At 44.8% G+C, this 16,808-nt stretch overlaps 1 protein-coding gene and 1 long non-coding RNA gene across 5 annotated transcripts; one reads left to right on the forward strand and one right to left on the reverse strand.

The window, feature by feature from the left end:
* Window positions 1–485: 485 nt before the first annotated feature.
* LOC310904885 (nicotinamide riboside kinase 2-like) lies at window positions 486–3,214 on the reverse strand. 4 transcript variants are annotated; one of them, XM_083850158.1, is made up of 8 exons: window positions 2,923–3,214; window positions 2,650–2,740; window positions 2,292–2,337; window positions 1,957–2,143; window positions 1,660–1,731; window positions 1,094–1,200; window positions 771–862; window positions 486–661 (listed from the first exon to the last, which is right to left on the reverse strand). In XM_083850158.1, exons 1-8 carry the CDS (start codon window positions 2,946–2,948, stop codon window positions 656–658), a joined length of 627 nt encoding a protein of 208 aa, XP_083706284.1. In that variant the 5' UTR covers window positions 2,949–3,214; the 3' UTR covers window positions 486–655. The 4 variants fall into 4 exon arrangements, with proteins under 4 accessions (XP_083706284.1, XP_083706283.1, XP_083706286.1 ...); XM_083850157.1 differs by having other exon boundaries at window positions 1,957–2,161; window positions 2,923–3,172; XM_083850160.1 differs by lacking the exon at window positions 771–862 and having other exon boundaries at window positions 2,923–3,201.
* A 137-nt stretch (window positions 3,215–3,351) lies between these two features.
* On the forward strand, window positions 3,352–15,381 carry LOC310904893. The gene is made up of 3 exons (XR_014588673.1): window positions 3,352–7,188; window positions 8,188–8,295; window positions 9,833–15,381. It is a non-coding gene; the product is annotated as an uncharacterized lncRNA (long non-coding RNA).
* Window positions 15,382–16,808: the final 1,427 nt, after the last annotated feature.

Consider the following 16,808-nt stretch of genomic DNA (forward strand, 5'->3'; position numbering starts at 1 on the left):
TCTCTCATTTTTGAGTCACCCCCTCAGTCCTAATTTCTTCATCAAAAAGCACTGCAGATGGACTATAGAAATTAGTGCAGGTTATTGAAAGGAAAATACTCTCACTTTTCCAGATTTTTTTTTTAAGACATATCACTATACCCTAAACCTTTTTCCTCAGATAAGACTCAGCACAGTTGCATTATTCAGCTTCTCTCTTACCCTGTCAATTACAGGAACTTGTTTCTCCAACTAATGAAAGCAGATGTGTTCATAAAAGCCTCATACATGCTAATTCCCCATATAAAGCTTTGTGTTTTACATATACCTGTGTCACATAAATATGCATTATGTACACTAGCAGCATTGTGCCACTTAGCATCACCTTTGTTATGTTTTACTATAGTTTATGAACATAACAAATGGAATTTTCAATAGGAGATTGTGAGAAGACTTAAATCAGCTGGGGACACCTACTAGGTTCAAACACAAATTAAGATGACAGCTGAGGGGGAAATACTTTTTTTTATTATGACCATACATAGCTCAGTTTCAGGGGAAATTGAACAAAGTCAGATCCAATAATTGAGTCTTCACAGAAGCTGGAACTTTAGTGGCAGTCAGGTAGACAGCTCAGAGCAAACAGGAATCATCTTCAGTCCCAAGAATCAGCAACTTATTTCTAAACACAAAGATAGACACAAACGTATTTCAAGTTATAGCTTCATGGTTTTAAACATAGCCTTTTAAAAGGTTGCTTTTGAGTTCCAATTACAAGCATGAACACATACCTGCATATTAACTAATTCTTCAATCTTATTTTGGATCTGCCCATACACCTCATTGAACAGCTCCTCCCTTGATTTTGTTCCATTCAAGTGCACTTAAGAATGTAAAATAAGAGAGCTATAATAGAATCCTATAATAGAATCATGCTTCTGTAAGCCTGCCAGATCCTGATTTAAAGGGCATGCACCTGACTTTCTAGAAAAATACACTCCATGCAGTAGAGTTTCAACTCTTCTCTTACACTTAACTAGCATGTATATCCTAAACTTGACAAACATTGTCCTCAAACAATCTTACAGAAGTACTTTTGTTATTGAAGGCTTACCCACATCAACACCAAGATCTTCCATTATCTTCCTGTGCTTTACATACATAGGCCAAACGTGGCCATCAAACAATCCAGGTGGATCTGGTACAGTATAATTCCTTGAACTGCAAATTAAGACATTATTATTCAAGAGTAGTCTAATTACCATTTAGGCAAATGACATATCATGCACTCAGTTCTTCTACACCCTAGCCTGAATCTGTAGCATTCAGAGTAGTTTTTGAGGTTAAAAGTTAGTCTTTAGCATCTCTTTAGCAACAGCTGAAAACAGATACAGCTGCAGAGATACAAAAAAAAAGTTGGAACTTGATGGGCTGGTCCAAAGCATGCAAGATGTGGAAAGGATTCCAAGACTGATCTTACACTGAGCACTGGTGTCATGTACACAATAGTTTGTTAGAAACCTTTTGGGCTTGTCCAGTGGAAGAAGCTACAGTTTTTCAATACAGTAGCTGCATTAGTGTTAATCCTTTCTTATCTAAAAAAACTTTAAAGAGAAACAAAGTCTTGAGCTGCTTAAGACGTTATCAGGGTAGCAAAGGAACTTACACAGATAAACTTACCTTCTTCTCCTTTTACACTCTTCATATGGAATGGAAAGAAAGTACCGATGGTGGAAAATATCAATCAGTGGCCTGAAAGAGACACATTTGGTTGCAGCTAGTCTGTTTCATTAGTAGCAAGAAACAGAAAGGTAACACTACATCTGTACTACATGTGTTCTCTGTCTGGAGCTATCTTCAGACTAGTAACACCATTAGTCAATATCAGCTGCTAACTCTTGGTTTAGAACAACACTTTATTGTGTTGTCACATAATTCATATAAAAATCAAGATATATGAAATCATAACTTGATTACCTGTAGGTGTAAAGTAGGAAGCCTTCAACAATAAGAATGTGGATTGTTTTATCTCCTCCCTCCCTGTCTGGTGAGATTTGGGCATCCAGCGTGTTGTTGATCCCATGAGAACGTTCGAACTTGACTGGGTTTTTTACCCAAGCATTGATGGTATTCATCATAGCCTCCATATCTAATGCACTAATCACTGAGACAAAACACACAACTACCATTAACCAGCCACTAAGCATCATCTAGCAACAAAGTCAGTACACAGAAAAATGCATGTAAAGGATTAAAGCACTTAAGTTTTTTGAGTTACACTTTGTTTTGGTAACACTGTAACAAAGCCTTACCATCATACTGTTTAAACCCATCTTCAACTTCTATTTCATCTTGAGGCTGAAACAGTGATAAGAAAACATCTGCTTGGTCAGCACATCTACCAGAGAGCTAGATCCCCATTTCAAAGCAAGAAAAAAAAAACCAACAAAAAAACTGAAGCTTGAAGCTAAACAACAGCAATCTTAACCCTCCACCAGGTTTCTCTGCATGCAGATAACGAGCAGAAGCAGTCCTAGATAACCAGGCCAGCTCTGCCGTCTCCCCACCAACACGGCCACTCGCCTCCTCCTCCTCCAGCAGCACCGCCGAGCCCGAAGCGGGACCAGCCGCCTTCCGCGCCCCGCAGCAGGCAGCCGAGCACCGCCTCACCTTGAAGAAGTCATCCTGGTGCACCACGCTGCAGTTGGGCAGGGCCTGCATCAGCTTGCGGGTGAGCGTGGTCTTGCCGCCATTGGTGACCCTGAGAGAGAGCGACGGGGACAGCTCAGCCCCGGGGACCCCCCGCCCCGTCCCCTCAGAGCCCCGGCGACCCCTCAAAGCCCCGGGGACCCCTCAGCCTCGTCCCTTCGGCGCCAGGCCGCCACAAAGCGCCGCCTCCCCCCCGCGGCCGCGCCTCAGCCCGCGCCCCGCCGCCGCGCTCACCCGCCGATGCCGATGACGATGCTCATGGCGCGGCCGGGAGCCGCCCGGCCCGACTGCTGAAGCCTGAAGGGGACGGGGCTGGGGAAGCCGGCGCCGCCGGGAGCGGCCGCCTACGAGCCGGGGCCCGGGGGAGGGGGAGGAGGCGGAGGAGAGGGGCCGGGAGCCCGCCGTCAGCTGCGGGGCCGCGCCATGGCGGCGGGAGCAGGGAGCGGCAGGGCTGGTGCGCGCCGCGCCGCAGCGCTCCGCAAAGGGACCTAGGCGCCCGCTGCACGCGGCTCCCCTCCTCCGCCCGCGCGCCCATTGGGCGGCCTCCGCCCCGCCGCGGCCAATGGGGAGCGGCGCGGCGCTGGGAGCCCCACGCCCATTGGGCGGGGAGAGCTCCACTCGCGCCCGATAGGGCCGCGGCTCGGCCGCTCGGCGGCGTTCATTGGAGGGGTAGGCGGCCGCGCCTGGGGCTGCACCAACGCGCCCTAAAGGCGGGGGGCGGAGGAAACTCGGGGGAATGCGGTGGTTCGGTCAGCGGGGCGACCTGACACTGTGTAATTACGGGCCTGCAATTAGCTAATGAAGGGCTGTCCCCGCTCCTCTAGAGCAGCGTTTCAGCTGCGTGGCTCCGAGGTCCTTCCAAAGCCAGGTTCTGGTGTGCTGGGTCTGTTTGGTTGGTTAAATCTTCACCTGTCATCGAGCAAGGTGACTTTGAGGCACCTCGAGTTTCACGCCATGCTCAAAGCTAATTAAACCAAGTTTTATCTACAAGTTCCACTGTCTTTTTTATTTTTTTTTCCCCAGACCTTGCTAGTCAGCTATGTAACCATACAGCCATTTCAGGATTTTAGCACAATATAAGTAAACCAAGCAAAGCCAGGATAATGCTCAAATTACAGGCACAGAACAATGAGATCTTAGAAAGGCAGTCAGCCTGAAATACTGTTCACCCCATCAATCCAGTGCTGACAGAGCCGGAGGAATTAAAAGGACAACTGGGCTCAGAAGTTGCCAGGATTTAACAACTCGGTGTGGGCAGGACAAGTGAGTGAGGGAGTTAAGAGAATCTTATCAAGTAGAGATAGAGTGCTGACGGCATTAAACTAGGATGCTACCTAGTGTCTTTGCTAACTATTGTGCATTGTGCAAATTAACTAAAGCAAGAAGCCTTGGGCCCCTTACCAAGGTCAGTCTCCTAATAAGAGTGTGAGCCTGTCTTAAGAAAGTGGCAGAAACTGGTCCTGCGGATGGACAAGAGCCAAGCAGCAACTGAGTCTGTGCAAAGACAAGAGGTCAACTAGCGGTGACGAGGAAGAGTCTTCAATCTTCATCCCCATGACCCCTGACAACCACCACCAGAATACACTGTGCAAGCGCAGATGGGAGGAGTTTATGGAAATGACTCCTTGGAACTAATTTTAATATGAAGCGGGGACAGGTTATGAATATGTATAGGCGTATTGTGAAACTTCATGCATATGTAACTCTTTGCTGCATGTAACCATGGCAAATTGCTGCGTCAGGTGCGCACGACTTCAGTGGGACTAACCCCCGTGCTGCCCAGTGCTGAATAAATATACCTACTTTACAATCTTATTGATTGTGGAGTCCGTTTTCCGCAAGTCACAAGGGCAACCAGCCTGCAGCTGAGGTGAGGTAGCAGCTGCTAACTTTGCACTCATTGCCTTTCACCAGCAGCTTGAGCCAAGGATTCACCATGACCAGACCTTGAGTCTGTAGGCCAGTTGTGGAGAATAGATGCATTTAGTTTGTTATTAAGATTATGGTGATCATTTCCTGTCAATGGAAAGGGGAGATCCTTTTAATTTCATTCAGGAGAATGTTCTACACTTCATATAGAATTAGTATAAGTAAAACAGATATATTTTCAATACTTCTTAATGCATAGCAATGGTGGGACAAATTGACTGTTACATTCAGTGAAATATATCTAAACGTTCATAAAGCTCTGGGGCTCTTTAACTCCACGGACTGCAGCATGGCTGTGTATCCTGCCCATCGCATTCAACATCTGTGTCTGTGTGTGCTAGCCATTTCCCCGGCCCTTTGTCTCTCTCTTCTTGATGCTGCTGCTGCTATGGGGAAAAACAGAGAGAAAGAACAACAGGATATTGTCTGGTTCTGGTCTGTGTGCCAACAGTGACAAAATGTTGTTTTCTCCTCAGTTTTGGGATTCTTGTTGGCTTTTATTAGTCTTTGGTGAGCCTGAGCACGTTAAGAAGTTTTTTAAATTCTTCCAGTTACTGTGGAAACCTTGAGTCTCCAGGAGGAAGGCGGTGTCCTGTGCCCTTGTGCGGACATTCCTGTTCTGGAGGATGACACCCTGACTCATGCAGGGGAAAAGAAGAGCACTGTTGCAGAACACAACAGGAAGACATTTAGCGCTGCTCTTTGCCAGGATGACACCTGCAGGGCTGCTGCAGGAGTGGAAGTGAGCCATGGACTGGAGGGATAGTGCTGAGAAAACTGAATTGCTGTACAAATCTCACGCCAAACTGGAGCACCATTTTGGCTTCCATTCTCCTTTTCTGACACCTGTAGGTAAGCATGAAGTGTACTGCCAGATAGACTTCTGCAGCAAGTTACCGAGCAAAGGAATCATCCTGGGGTGTGGGTTCATACCAAAGTGATCTAGTTTAGCTGTCAGGATTATAATCAAGGAATATCAACTGTAAATGTGCTGGGGTTGCCAAGGCAGGAGCTGGCTGCTGGCCAGTGCTTGAGTGAGGAGGTGGCACCCGGCAGGACACCTGAAGCCACGGGTGACACGCAGGTATGTGCTGCTGAGGCTGAAGGCTGCAGGGTACAGCAGGAGGAGAGTGGGTGTACGGCCGCTATTTTGGGATGGGGATGTTCCCATGTCTAATTTGACTCTGGTAAACTCATTTCACCCCCCAGTAATTCTGCTTTCAAAATAGGTTATTAGGGTACAGTGACACACTTTGTGATTTTTAAGAAAATCTTAGCTTTGATAATCTTCTTAACATGCAATAAACCCAAATAGTCTGCAACTTCTATGAAGTGTGGGCAAAAGCTTTGGTTTCTGCGTGTTCTTGCGGTTGTGGGGACCACTGTCCCTTCTTTGCTGCACCCATACAAGGCACCAGTGGTGATAAAGGCCTTTGTGAGAGGATGAAGTGGGGTGAAAAATGATAATTTTGGCAGCTAGTGAGTTGTATTAAAACCACACAGGATAAAATGGAAGTTTTTATTTCTGCAATAATGTATCATACAGAACACCTAAAGCTAGGACACAAATGTCGCAAACACTTTGAAAGATAAATGGCAGAAATTAAAAAAATCCGCTTGAAGTGTGAGAAGTGACAAAGTGGAATAAAACTACAAAGGTGAAAGAAATTGATGTGCTAATTATGTAATTGTGGGACTACATAAGTAAGAAATACCTGTGATGGGGGAGTTTATGCAGTTTGTGAAGACTTTGGTATTGATTTAGAAAGGCTGAATTTAGGGTGTTGCAACTTCTGTTAAGCTGTAAGCTTTTTAAAGAACTTCGTAATAAATTGGCCTGTTATTACATTGTTTTAGTGTTCTAAGATGTGAAAAAGCTTATATGGAAGGCTACTATAGATGCCTGAGGGGATGTATCTTAAAAAAAAAAAAAGTCACTAAGACTACACTGTTGGGTTTTATCATAGCTTTAGGACATGTGAGAGAGGGAGTTAGGAGAATCTTATCAAGTAGAGACAGAGCGCTGACGGCATTAAACTAGGATGCTACTTAGTGTCTTTGCTAACTATGGTGCATTGTGCAAATTAACTAAAGCAAGAAGCCTTGGGCCCCTTACCAAGGTCAGTCTCCTAATAAGAGAGTGAGCCTATCTTAAGAAACTGGTAGAAACTGGTCCTGCAGATGGGCAAGAGCCAAGCAGCAACTGAGTCTGTGCAAAGACAAGAGGTCAACTAGCGGTGACAAGGAAGAGTCATCAGTCTTCATCCCCACGACCCCTGACGACCACCACCAGAATACACTGTGCAAGCGCAGATGGGAGGAGTTTATGGAAATGACTCCTTGGAACTAATTTTAATATGAAGCGGGGACAGGTTATGAATATGTATAGGCATATTGTGAAACTTCATGCATATGTAACTCTTTACTGCATATAACAAAGGCAAGTTGCCGCATCAGGCCTGCACGACTTTGGCGGGACTACCCCCGTGCTGCCCAGTGCTGAATAAACATACCTACTTTACAATCTTACTGATTGTGGAGTCCATTTTCTGCAAGTCACATGTATAGTCTGTGAGTTTCCTCTTTGTGATTCTGATTTGTGATTGCTGTGTTAATAGTTCTCTGTGTTCTGGGAAGGTCTGGGCTCTGTCTGATGAACTGGTTCTGTTGCCGATATAAAAAGCTCTTTTTTTCTGGTTTAATGGCTTTTTGGAGTTGTAGAGTTCTCTTTACTTTGAACTTCTCTGTGTCTGTGAAGAGCAACTATGTAAGACATAAGAATACTTTGTTTTGCAAATACATGTGAAGCTTAAGCGTTCAATCTGTTGTGCTTCTAAGCTGTTCTTTCTGGAAATACTAAATAGTTAAGAAGCTTTGGCCAGCTCTAGTTAGAACAGGGTCTATGACTATTAAACAAGACTTAGTTTAGTTCTTGTTTTGCTTTAATTACACTTCTTTACAGAAACCAGAATATATTCTACTTTCTGTCTGGAAATAAATGTGCATGCTTCTTCATGGTGTTTTCTGATGTGAACATACTGATTTTTAAATTGATACTGCTGCTCTATGTAGGTATGTCTAAAACAGTTCTCTTACAGACCTGTTTCAGCTTGTTGAAATGTCTGTTGCTCAATAACTATTACCAAAATTTTAGATATTTTAGTATAAATTAAATAACTTTTTTCTAGGTATACTCATCAGATGCTTTCTGTGATCTTTTTTCTGTGAATCTGCTCAACCAATTCCTTCCTAAATTCACTTTAGGAACCGCATCTTGGTCTTTGTACTGCTTTAACTCCCAGAGAAATAATTAAATAACAAGGTTGTATGACCTACTGAAAACATATAATGACTGAATTCCTGGTTTGTTTTAACTGGTGCAATGGTGAACAACCCAAGCTGCTAGGTAGATGCACACTGCCATCTTTTATCACATTTGTAATTTTATCTTTTGGTTATAATATAAAACACTTTTACTATCATGTTGTTTTGATTAAATTGGACTAAGTAATGGAAAAGCTAAGAATGTATGTGTTATGCTGTGTTTAAGCTTTATATGTTTTTTGCCAGAAACTTTGCCTGTATGATTGTTTGCAGTTCTCAGACCCTGTATGTAGGGGACTGACTTTTCCAAAATTCAAGAAAGCTATTGCTAAAAATCAAGTAGCAGTAATAAAGGTGAGTTTGACCCTCTCATAGTGTGACCAGCATGAAGCTTCAGCCTTGTGGTGCAATTGCCTAAAGTAACTAGGAAAATAAAACTAATATTCACATTTTAAAGAAAATGTACAGCATTGAAGAGGCTTTCAGGGTAGGGTGTAGCTGCATTACCTGAGCGTTCCCTAGGCTTCCAATCTTACATGCTATCGCACTGGGGGAACCTGGTGTGCTGACTGAGGAACAGTACGGAGCATAGAGTGGAGTGGAGACACCACGGCTAGGCTCTGTGACTAGATGGGGACTCGATTGTTCTTGTGCACACCGAGACCGGTAAGCTGCACTTTTTGCTACCCTGAGCCAACGACCTGTCATGTTTTGACAAATGCTGTACTCTAGTGTACTTTTGCTCATTATAATGTCATTATAATACCAAAACACACCTCCATCCCAAAAGCTACCTGCCTCCAAGGTGCGACCATCCCTCACTGAGTACGGCTCGGAATTTCTCGGAGCCTATACCTTTAAACAGAGACGGGAAAACTTTTCACCAATCATAACTAAGATATGCTTGACTAGAGTCACTCAAGCTCCACCTAAAAGATAGAAAATAATATAAATTGGCCTAAGAGAGATACCATTGTCAGGGAAGATACCATCATGAGGGAATACACCATCCTGAGGACCTCCTGTCCCCTGGGATCAGTCGATGGGCTGAGCCTCTCTTCCCCCCACATTGGGACGCCTTTGGGTGAGATTTGAACACTTGGTTATACTGTGTGACTCCGTGGAAACTTAGAAATCTCTACAGAGTCTTTGTGCCTTTTAATGCGTTAATTTCCAGGCTGCACACCTGTGTATTTCATGCATGCTAGCTTGCATTTGCAGACAGTAAATTATCACCAGCAATCCAAAGAACCTGTGTACCTGTTGCTGTAATAAATTGCACTTAACTGCATTGTTCCTAGCCATGATAGTTCTCACTGAACGCGACTAGAATAAGGATGGTTATACGTTATTGGTGAATCCGTGACCGTGGTAATTCAGTAGCCTGTAGAGCCACTAGATACTAAAATACTAGATAATATCACGGAAGGAAAAAACATCTGTCTACATGTTCACCCAACCCCCCCAGAACAACTTCAGAACAGAATTGCCCCTTGGTCTGTAAGCATAAAATTATGTAGAAGTTATGTTCCACAAGACAGTCTGACTTCCCAGTGTCTCTACATGTGAAGAGAACCTTTTGTGATAATGATTCTGTGGGTAGAAGCATTTAATACTAGGTCTAGATTTCACATCACCCAAAATGAAAGTTGTGCCAAGGTGAGAGATGTAAGAATAGTTTGACTTTGGACAGCAATACCCATTTCGTACACTGACTTAACACAGAACTTCGAGGTTGTTGGTTTTTTTTTAGTTGCTATTTCTCCCCATTGCTGTTGGGACCTAGCACTGTCTGCTTCTTCAAATTTATGCTTTTAGAAATTGCTCTGACAACCAGACTTTGTAAGATGAATGTTTTAATTCTAACTCACTCTACCCCTTCTTCTTCTAGACTGCATCAATTCAGGACCACATGAAGTCTAAAGGTGATTACACAAATGGCACTTCGGCAACTGCTGAGCTATAGGAAATTGAAAGAATTCTGACATTTGCCCTGTTTTAAGAAGATCTCCTGGGCTGTGCTTTCATCTTCTCTAAAGCCTCTTTATCATGAAGTAGAGAGAGTACTTGAATTATAATAGGTCAGTGTGAGCTTTTGCATTCTTCGCACAATAGCTTCTGAAGGAGTTACTGGAAATTATCCTTAAAATGGTCTGTCGCGGTAGTGTTGTAGTAGCAACAGTAATTTGTCACTGGATGACTTCCTGGCTGTTCCAAAAACCTCAAAGTTTTCTTGTAGGATGGGATTGGAAGCTGGCATGAATTGCCTGGGGTTTTGGTCTCTCTCTTCCCCTCAAGAAACAAGATTGATTTTTAATTGGAAGATAACATATTTGCACTTCCTATGTGGGCTAAATTGAATTTCTAAGTAGGATTTTGTAGCCTATAACATTTGACCTAATTTTTGGATGGCTTACATTTAAGGCGTTAATTTACTGAGCTATAGTTTAGTATTTTTCTCCATGACTTTCAATAGCGAACCAACTCTAATGTGATGTAACTAGCTGAGTCTGCAAAACCCAGTGAAACTTCTGTCTTGCTGTGATAACGCTTTTGTAGCTAAAAAGGCAGGTTTTACAGACCTGCCCACTCCCAAATGAGGCTTAGAAAAACAAGCATTTCTCTCAGTTACTGGCCTGCCTCCCCTCTGTATGTGCACTAGTATAACTGACAGGTATTAATACAACAAAACTGATGATATCAGGTATCAGTTAATTTGAAGTGGTGCTACAACATGCTCAAAACTTTATGCTAATTTTGCATGAATACTATGGAATTTTAAGCTAAATATATTTAAGATCTCTCTGTATTACCTATCTGTAATGATAACTGCACAGAACTGGAAGGGGTATCTCTTGCTTCTGTCTCCTTAATTTCAAAACCATTTTCTTAGATGAACTGAAGTCTTTCTTGTATATGATTTTAAATGATATGGGTTAAATAAAGTATGGTTTAAATGATAGAGCCAGGAGAATATTAAATGGAAACTGTCTCTTAGAGTTCCAGCACTTCAAAAAATATGGACATTTAGCCATACCCAAACTACAGTTTCTCTCTTATATCACTGAATAGAAAAATTAATAAGAACTGACAAAACTGCTGAAATAGAGATTTTCCTTTTATTATATCACTGACAACTGTTCTCTGACTTAAAATTATGAATGACTGCCAGTGCAAAAACTTTTTAAGTTTGCTGTCATGGGATTAACTAAATACAATTGTTAAAATTACTGCCAAATCAGCACCAGTTATACCACAAGTCAGTGCAACTCTCCCTTTCTTGCTCTAGGCATAAGATCATCTATTAAAATTTTTCATTAAAAATAAGAAACCAAAAGATTTGCCAGCTAGATTTTTTGAAGGCAGATTTTTAACTTCTATGATACTTTATGGCTTATGATACTTTTGGCTTCATGATTTTATGATTTATGATTTTTTTGATTTTTATGATTTTTATTGATTTTTTATGATTTTTGATTTTTTATTTGATTTTTTTATTCTGATTTTTTTTTAAATTGATTTTTATGATACAATTGGCTTTGCTGAAGTCTTAGGCTGCCTGTTCTGAGTATATTAGGTAACTTAAAACATGAAAGGTAGATTTCTGTATGCATTATAAAAAGAAATATTTTCCCCATGCTTCCTTCCCATATTTCATCTTTAAGGGCCAAAGAGGAAGAGAATGCTACTTTCTGTAATAGTTAACAGCTGATCATCGCATTCAGCAACCACATCAAAGAGAAAATCTAATGTCCCACGTCTTTCTAGATCCTTGCTTTTGATTTAAATACATGCCATATTTTAATACCTTTTAAAATTAGCACATTAACTGTAAACTTAGCTTTTTAAACACTTCCATATTTTTGTCTTCTAACTTCAGACTTATTCCAACAACCTAGTTAGGATGCAGAGTTCAAAGAAGTTAAATTCTGTATACTGTTGAGGAAGCATAAAGTGGCCAAATTATTCTTTAAATTGGCCAATTATTCTTTAAAAATACATTCTAATTCATCTGCTATTAAGTTGAATTCATGTGTTCATTAGTCCATACCTGCCCAGAAAAAATAAACATAGGACAGCAGTGATGAAGAAAATGGGTTATATTTTTCTTAACACTACAAGAAAAGCTAGAGAGTTAGTATTTCCTGAAGACTCATCCAGTATATTTAAGAATAGAGTGGTGTATGCATGACTACAAATTAAGAAGTTGGGGATCATGATAGTTCTTCTTCCTATAAATAAATCAACAGAGATCATTCTGTTATTCAGCTTATTTGTAGAAAAATCCTACTCCTTATTCTGTAAACCAAACAGCATTACCTAGTGTAAATACACAGTATACAGACTATACAGTATTATCTAGGACTACATTAAAATTAACCAAGTAGTCATGTTACTAAAAAAAAAAAAAAGAAAAACATGTTTTATTATTGCATTACGTGCCACTTTTTAAAATGTAAACAAGCATAAAAGCATGTCTCAGGTATTTTCTTTGTATAATTAGAAGCCTTATTTAGCTCTGGTCTGTCATGTAACTCAGTATAAACCTATCTTGGTTATAATAAATCTGCAAGTGCCTCGTTCAACACTCTTTTCATGTTGTCCAAATCTTGATATTTTTCTCTGCACTGAAGATGCGTTGGTCAGGTGGATGAATCAGCATGGTTTGAAACTTTATTGTGCAAAATCACATTTATCCACTAGAGAGCACAATTTTCCATCAAGTCTCTGTCAACTGTTCTATACAGGTTGTTACTTCAGTGTGGGGTGTTTTTTTTTTTCTTTTTTTTTTTTTTTTTTGCGGGGCTTCTTGTTTATTTTATTCCAGTCAAGTTGAAAATAGCAAATGACACCAAAGGGTCAAACCTTTTAATCTACCCCATCTAAGAGTTGATGGGGCTTTTCCTCAGTGTTGGTGTTGGAAAGGAATGGGCTTTTCTCAGTGTTGGGGCCGGAGGGGAGGTGGTTTTTCCTCACAGTTGGGGCTTCATGGGACGGGGCTTTTCCTCAGGGTTGGGGCCAGAGGGGAAGGGGTTTTTCCTGAAGGTTGGTGCTGGAGGGGAAGGGGCTTTTACTCAGGGTTGGAAGTTTTTCCTCAGGGTTGGGGCAGGATGGGAAGGGTCTTTTACTCAGGATTGAGGCTGGAGGGGAAGGGGCTTTTTCTCAGGTTTGGGACAGGGGTGGAAGTGGCTTTTCCTCAGTGTTGGTGGCAGAGAGGAATGGGCTTTTCTCAGGGTTGGGGCTGGAGGGGAAGGGGTTTTCCCTCAGGGTTGGGGCTTCATGGGAAGGTGCTTTTCCTCAGAGTTGGGTCAGGAGTTGATGGGGCTTTTCCTCAGGCTTAGGGCTGGAGGGGAAGGCTCTTTTCCTCAGGGCTGGGGATTTTCCTCAGGGTTGCTGCCGGAGGGGAAGGGGTTTTTCTTTATGCTTGGCGCTGGATGGGAAGGGGCTTTTCCTCAGGGTTCGGGCCGGAGGCGAAGGGGCTTTTCCTCAGGGTTGGGGCCAGATGGGAAGGGGCTGTTCCTCATGTTTGGGGCCGGACGGGAGGGGCTGTTCCTCATGTTTGGTGCCAGACAGGAAGGGGCTTTTCTTCAGGGTTAGGTCCGGAGCGGAAAGGGACTTTTCCTCAGGTTTGGGGCCAGAGGTGAAGGGGCTTTTCCTCAGCGTTGGGGCCGGAAGGGAAGGGACTTTTCCTCAGGGTTGGGGCCACAGGGGAAGGGGTTTTTCCTCAGGTTTGGGACCGGAGAGGAAGGGGCTTTTTCTTAGCGTTCGGGCCGGAGGGGAAGGGGCTTTTCCTCAGCGTTGGGGCTGGAGGGGAAGGGACTTTTCCTCAGGGTTGAGGCCAGAGTTGAAGGGGCTTTTCCTCAGGTTTTGGGCCGGAGGCGAAGGGGCTTTTCCTCAGGGTTGGGGCCAGAGTTGATGGAGCTTTTCCTCAGGGTTGGGGCCAAAGGGGAAAGGGTTTTACCTCAGGGTAGGGGCCAGAGTTGATGGGGCTTTTCCTCAGTGTTGGCGTTGGAAAGGAATGGGCTTTTCTCAGTGTTGGGGCAGGAGGGGAAGGGGTTTTTCCTCATAGTTGGGGCTTCATGGGACGGGGATTTTCCTCAGAGTTGGGTCAGGAGTTGATGGGGCTTTTCCTCAGGCTTAGGGCCGGAGGGGAAAGGCACTTTTCCTCAGGATTGGGGTTTTTCCTCAGGGTTGCTGCCGGAGGGGAAGGGGTTTTTCTTTATGCTTGGCGCTGGAGGCGAAGGGGCTTTTCCTCAGGGTTGGGGCTGGAACGAAAGGGGCTGTTCCTCATGTTTGGGGCTGGACAGTCAGGGGCTGTTCTTCATGTTTGGTGCCAGCCAGGAAGGGGCTTTTCCTCAGGGTTGGGCTGAATTTGATAGGGCTTTTCCTCAGGGTTGGGGCCGGAGCGGAAAGGGTTTTCCTCAGGGTTGGGGCTGGAGGGGAAGAGGCTTTTCCTCAGGTTTTGGGCCGGATGCGAAGGGGCTTTTCCTCAGGGTTGGGGCCAGAGTTGATGGGGCTTTTCCTGAGGGTTGGGGCCGAAGGAAAAAGGGTTTTACTTTAGGGTAGGGGCCAGAGTTGATGGGGCTTTTCCTAAGTGTTGGCGTTGGAAAGGAATGGGCTTTTCTCAGTGTTGGGGCTGGAGGGGAAGGGGTTTTTCCTCATAGTTGGGGCTTCATGGGACGGGGCTTTTCCTCAGGGTTGGGTCCGGAGTTGATGGGGCTTTTCCTCAGGGTTGGGGTCGGAGGGGAAGGAGTTTTTCCTCAGGGTTGGGGCTTCATGGGTTGATTGGGCTTTTCCTAGGGTTGGGTGCGGAGTTGATGGGGCTTTTCCTCAGGTTTTGGGCCAGAGGGGAATGGGCTATTTCTCAGGGTTGGTGCAGGAGAGGAATGGGCTTTTGCTTAGTGTTGGGGCCTGAGGGGAAGGGGCTTTTGTTTGGGGTTGGGGCCAGAGGTGAAGGGGCTTTTCCTCAGGGTTGGGGCCAGAGGGGAAGGGGTTTCTCCTCAGGGTTGGGGCCGGACCTGAAGGGCCTTTTCCTCAGGCTTGGGGCCGGACCTGAAGGGCCTTTTCCTCAGGATTGGGCCTCATGGATAGTGGTTTTTACTCAGGGTTGGGGATTTTGAAGAAAATGGGTTATATTTTTCTTAACACTACAAGAAAAGCTAGAGAGTTAGTATTTCCTGAAGACTCATCCAGTATATTTAAGAATAGAGTGGTGTATGCATGACTACAAATTAAGAAGTTGGGGATCATGATAGTTCTTCTTGGGTCAGGAGTTGATGGGGCTTTTCCTCAGGCTTAGGGCTGGAGGGGAAGGCGCTTTTCCTCAGGGTTGGGGATTTTCCTCAGGGTTGCTGCCGGAGGGGAAGGGTTTTTTCTTTATGCTTGGCGCTGGATGGGAAGGGGCTTTTCCTCAGGGTTCGGGCTGGAGGCGAAGGGGCTTTTCCTCAGGGTTGGGGCTGGAGGGGAAGGGGCTTTTCCTTAGCGTTCGGGCCGGAGGGGAAGGGGCTTTTCCTCAGGGTTGTGGCTGGAGCGGAAGGGGCTTTTCCTCAGTGTTGGGGCTGGAGGGGAAGGGGTTTTCCGTCAGGGTTGGGGATTTTCCTCAGGGTTGCTGCCGGAGGGGAAGGGGATTTTCCTGAGCGTTGGCGCTGGATGGGAAGGGGCTCTTCCTCAGGGTTGGGGCTGGAATGAAAGGGGCTTTTCCTGAGGGTTGGGGCCGGACGGGAAGGGGCTGTTCCTCATGTTTGGGGCCGGACGGTCAGGGGCTGTTCCTCAGGGTTGGGCCGAATTTGATGGGGCTTTTCCTCAGGGTTGGGTCTGGAGCAGAAAGGGTTTTCCTCAGGGTTGGGGCTGGAGGCGAAGGGGCTTTTCCTCAGGGTTGGGGCCGGAGCGGAAAGGGTTTTCCTCAGGGTTTGGGCTGGAGGGGAATGGGCTTTTCCTCAGGTTTGGGGCCGGAGGCGAAGGGGCTTTTCCTCAGGGTTCGGGCCGAAGGGGAAAGGGTTTTACCTCAGGGTAGGGGCCAGAGTTGATGGGGCTTTTCCTCAGTGTTGGCGTTGGAAAGGAATGGGATTTCTCAGTGTTGGGGCCGGAGGGGAAAGGGTTTTTCCTCACAGCTGGGGTTTAATGGGACGGGGATTTTCCTCAGGGTTGGGTCCGGAGTTGATGGGGCTTTTCCTCAGGGTTGGGGTCAGAGGGGAAGGTCATTTTGTCCTTTTGTGTTGCCATGTGGCATGGGTGATGCTGTCTACTCCTTTTGAGCTTGGATCTAATTTCCAGGTACAGAGGCAAGTGGACTGGTGTTTTAAAATGATAAAATGAACTATGGAGTCACTTCTGTTGTTGAGGGATGGGTGCTAATGGTGGCAGCTGAATGTTTATCTTCTGTTTTTCTTTGTTCAGGTGGAAATGCAGTGTGCGATACAGGATGTCATGAGCCGAGCTGCCTCTGGAGTGACTCTGGTGGGCGATGAAGAGATGTAGCAGTCGCTTTTGGGGTGCGGTTGTCACTGCAGTTATTTTACGACATGAAATAGAGGAAAATTCCAGTTTGCCTTTTCGAGGTGCTGTAAGTGGCTCAAGAGAACAGATGGAAGCATCTGCTCTGTGGGGTAGGTAAGCTGCTGAGGTAAAGGAGGGGATGAGAGTAACTGACCTAAGGGTCGGTCAGGGCTTTTGCTGCTGTGGTTGCTTTCTCTTCTGTTTCTCAGGTGCCACAGGCAAGGTGGACTGTGATAGTCTTCAGAATAGGAGCAAAGCAGGTCACTTGAATGCTGCCTGTTTCCTGAGAAAGGGGTTGTAGAGGAGAGAAGCTTTCAACATGCAAAGCTGAAGCAAAAGCATGGGCATTGCTGCTTCTAGAAACACCCCAG

This window comes from Anser anser (assembly GCF_964211835.1).
Source record: "Anser anser genome assembly, chromosome: 10".
NCBI lineage: Eukaryota > Metazoa > Chordata > Aves > Anseriformes > Anatidae > Anser > Anser anser.

Bases quoted from the DNA above. Each gene is read 5' to 3' on its own strand.
- LOC310904885 (XM_083850157.1), bottom strand. From the start codon at position 2,948: ATGAGCATCGTCATCGGCATCGGCGG. The intron at 2,338-2,649 runs GTGAGGCGGTGC...TCACTGTTTCAG, and splicing joins ACCAGGATGACTTCTTCAAG to CCTCAAGATGAAATAGAAGT. The intron at 2,162-2,291 runs GTAAGGCTTTGT...GGTTAATGGTAG, and splicing joins TGGGTTTAAACAGTATGATG to TTGTGTGTTTTGTCTCAGTG.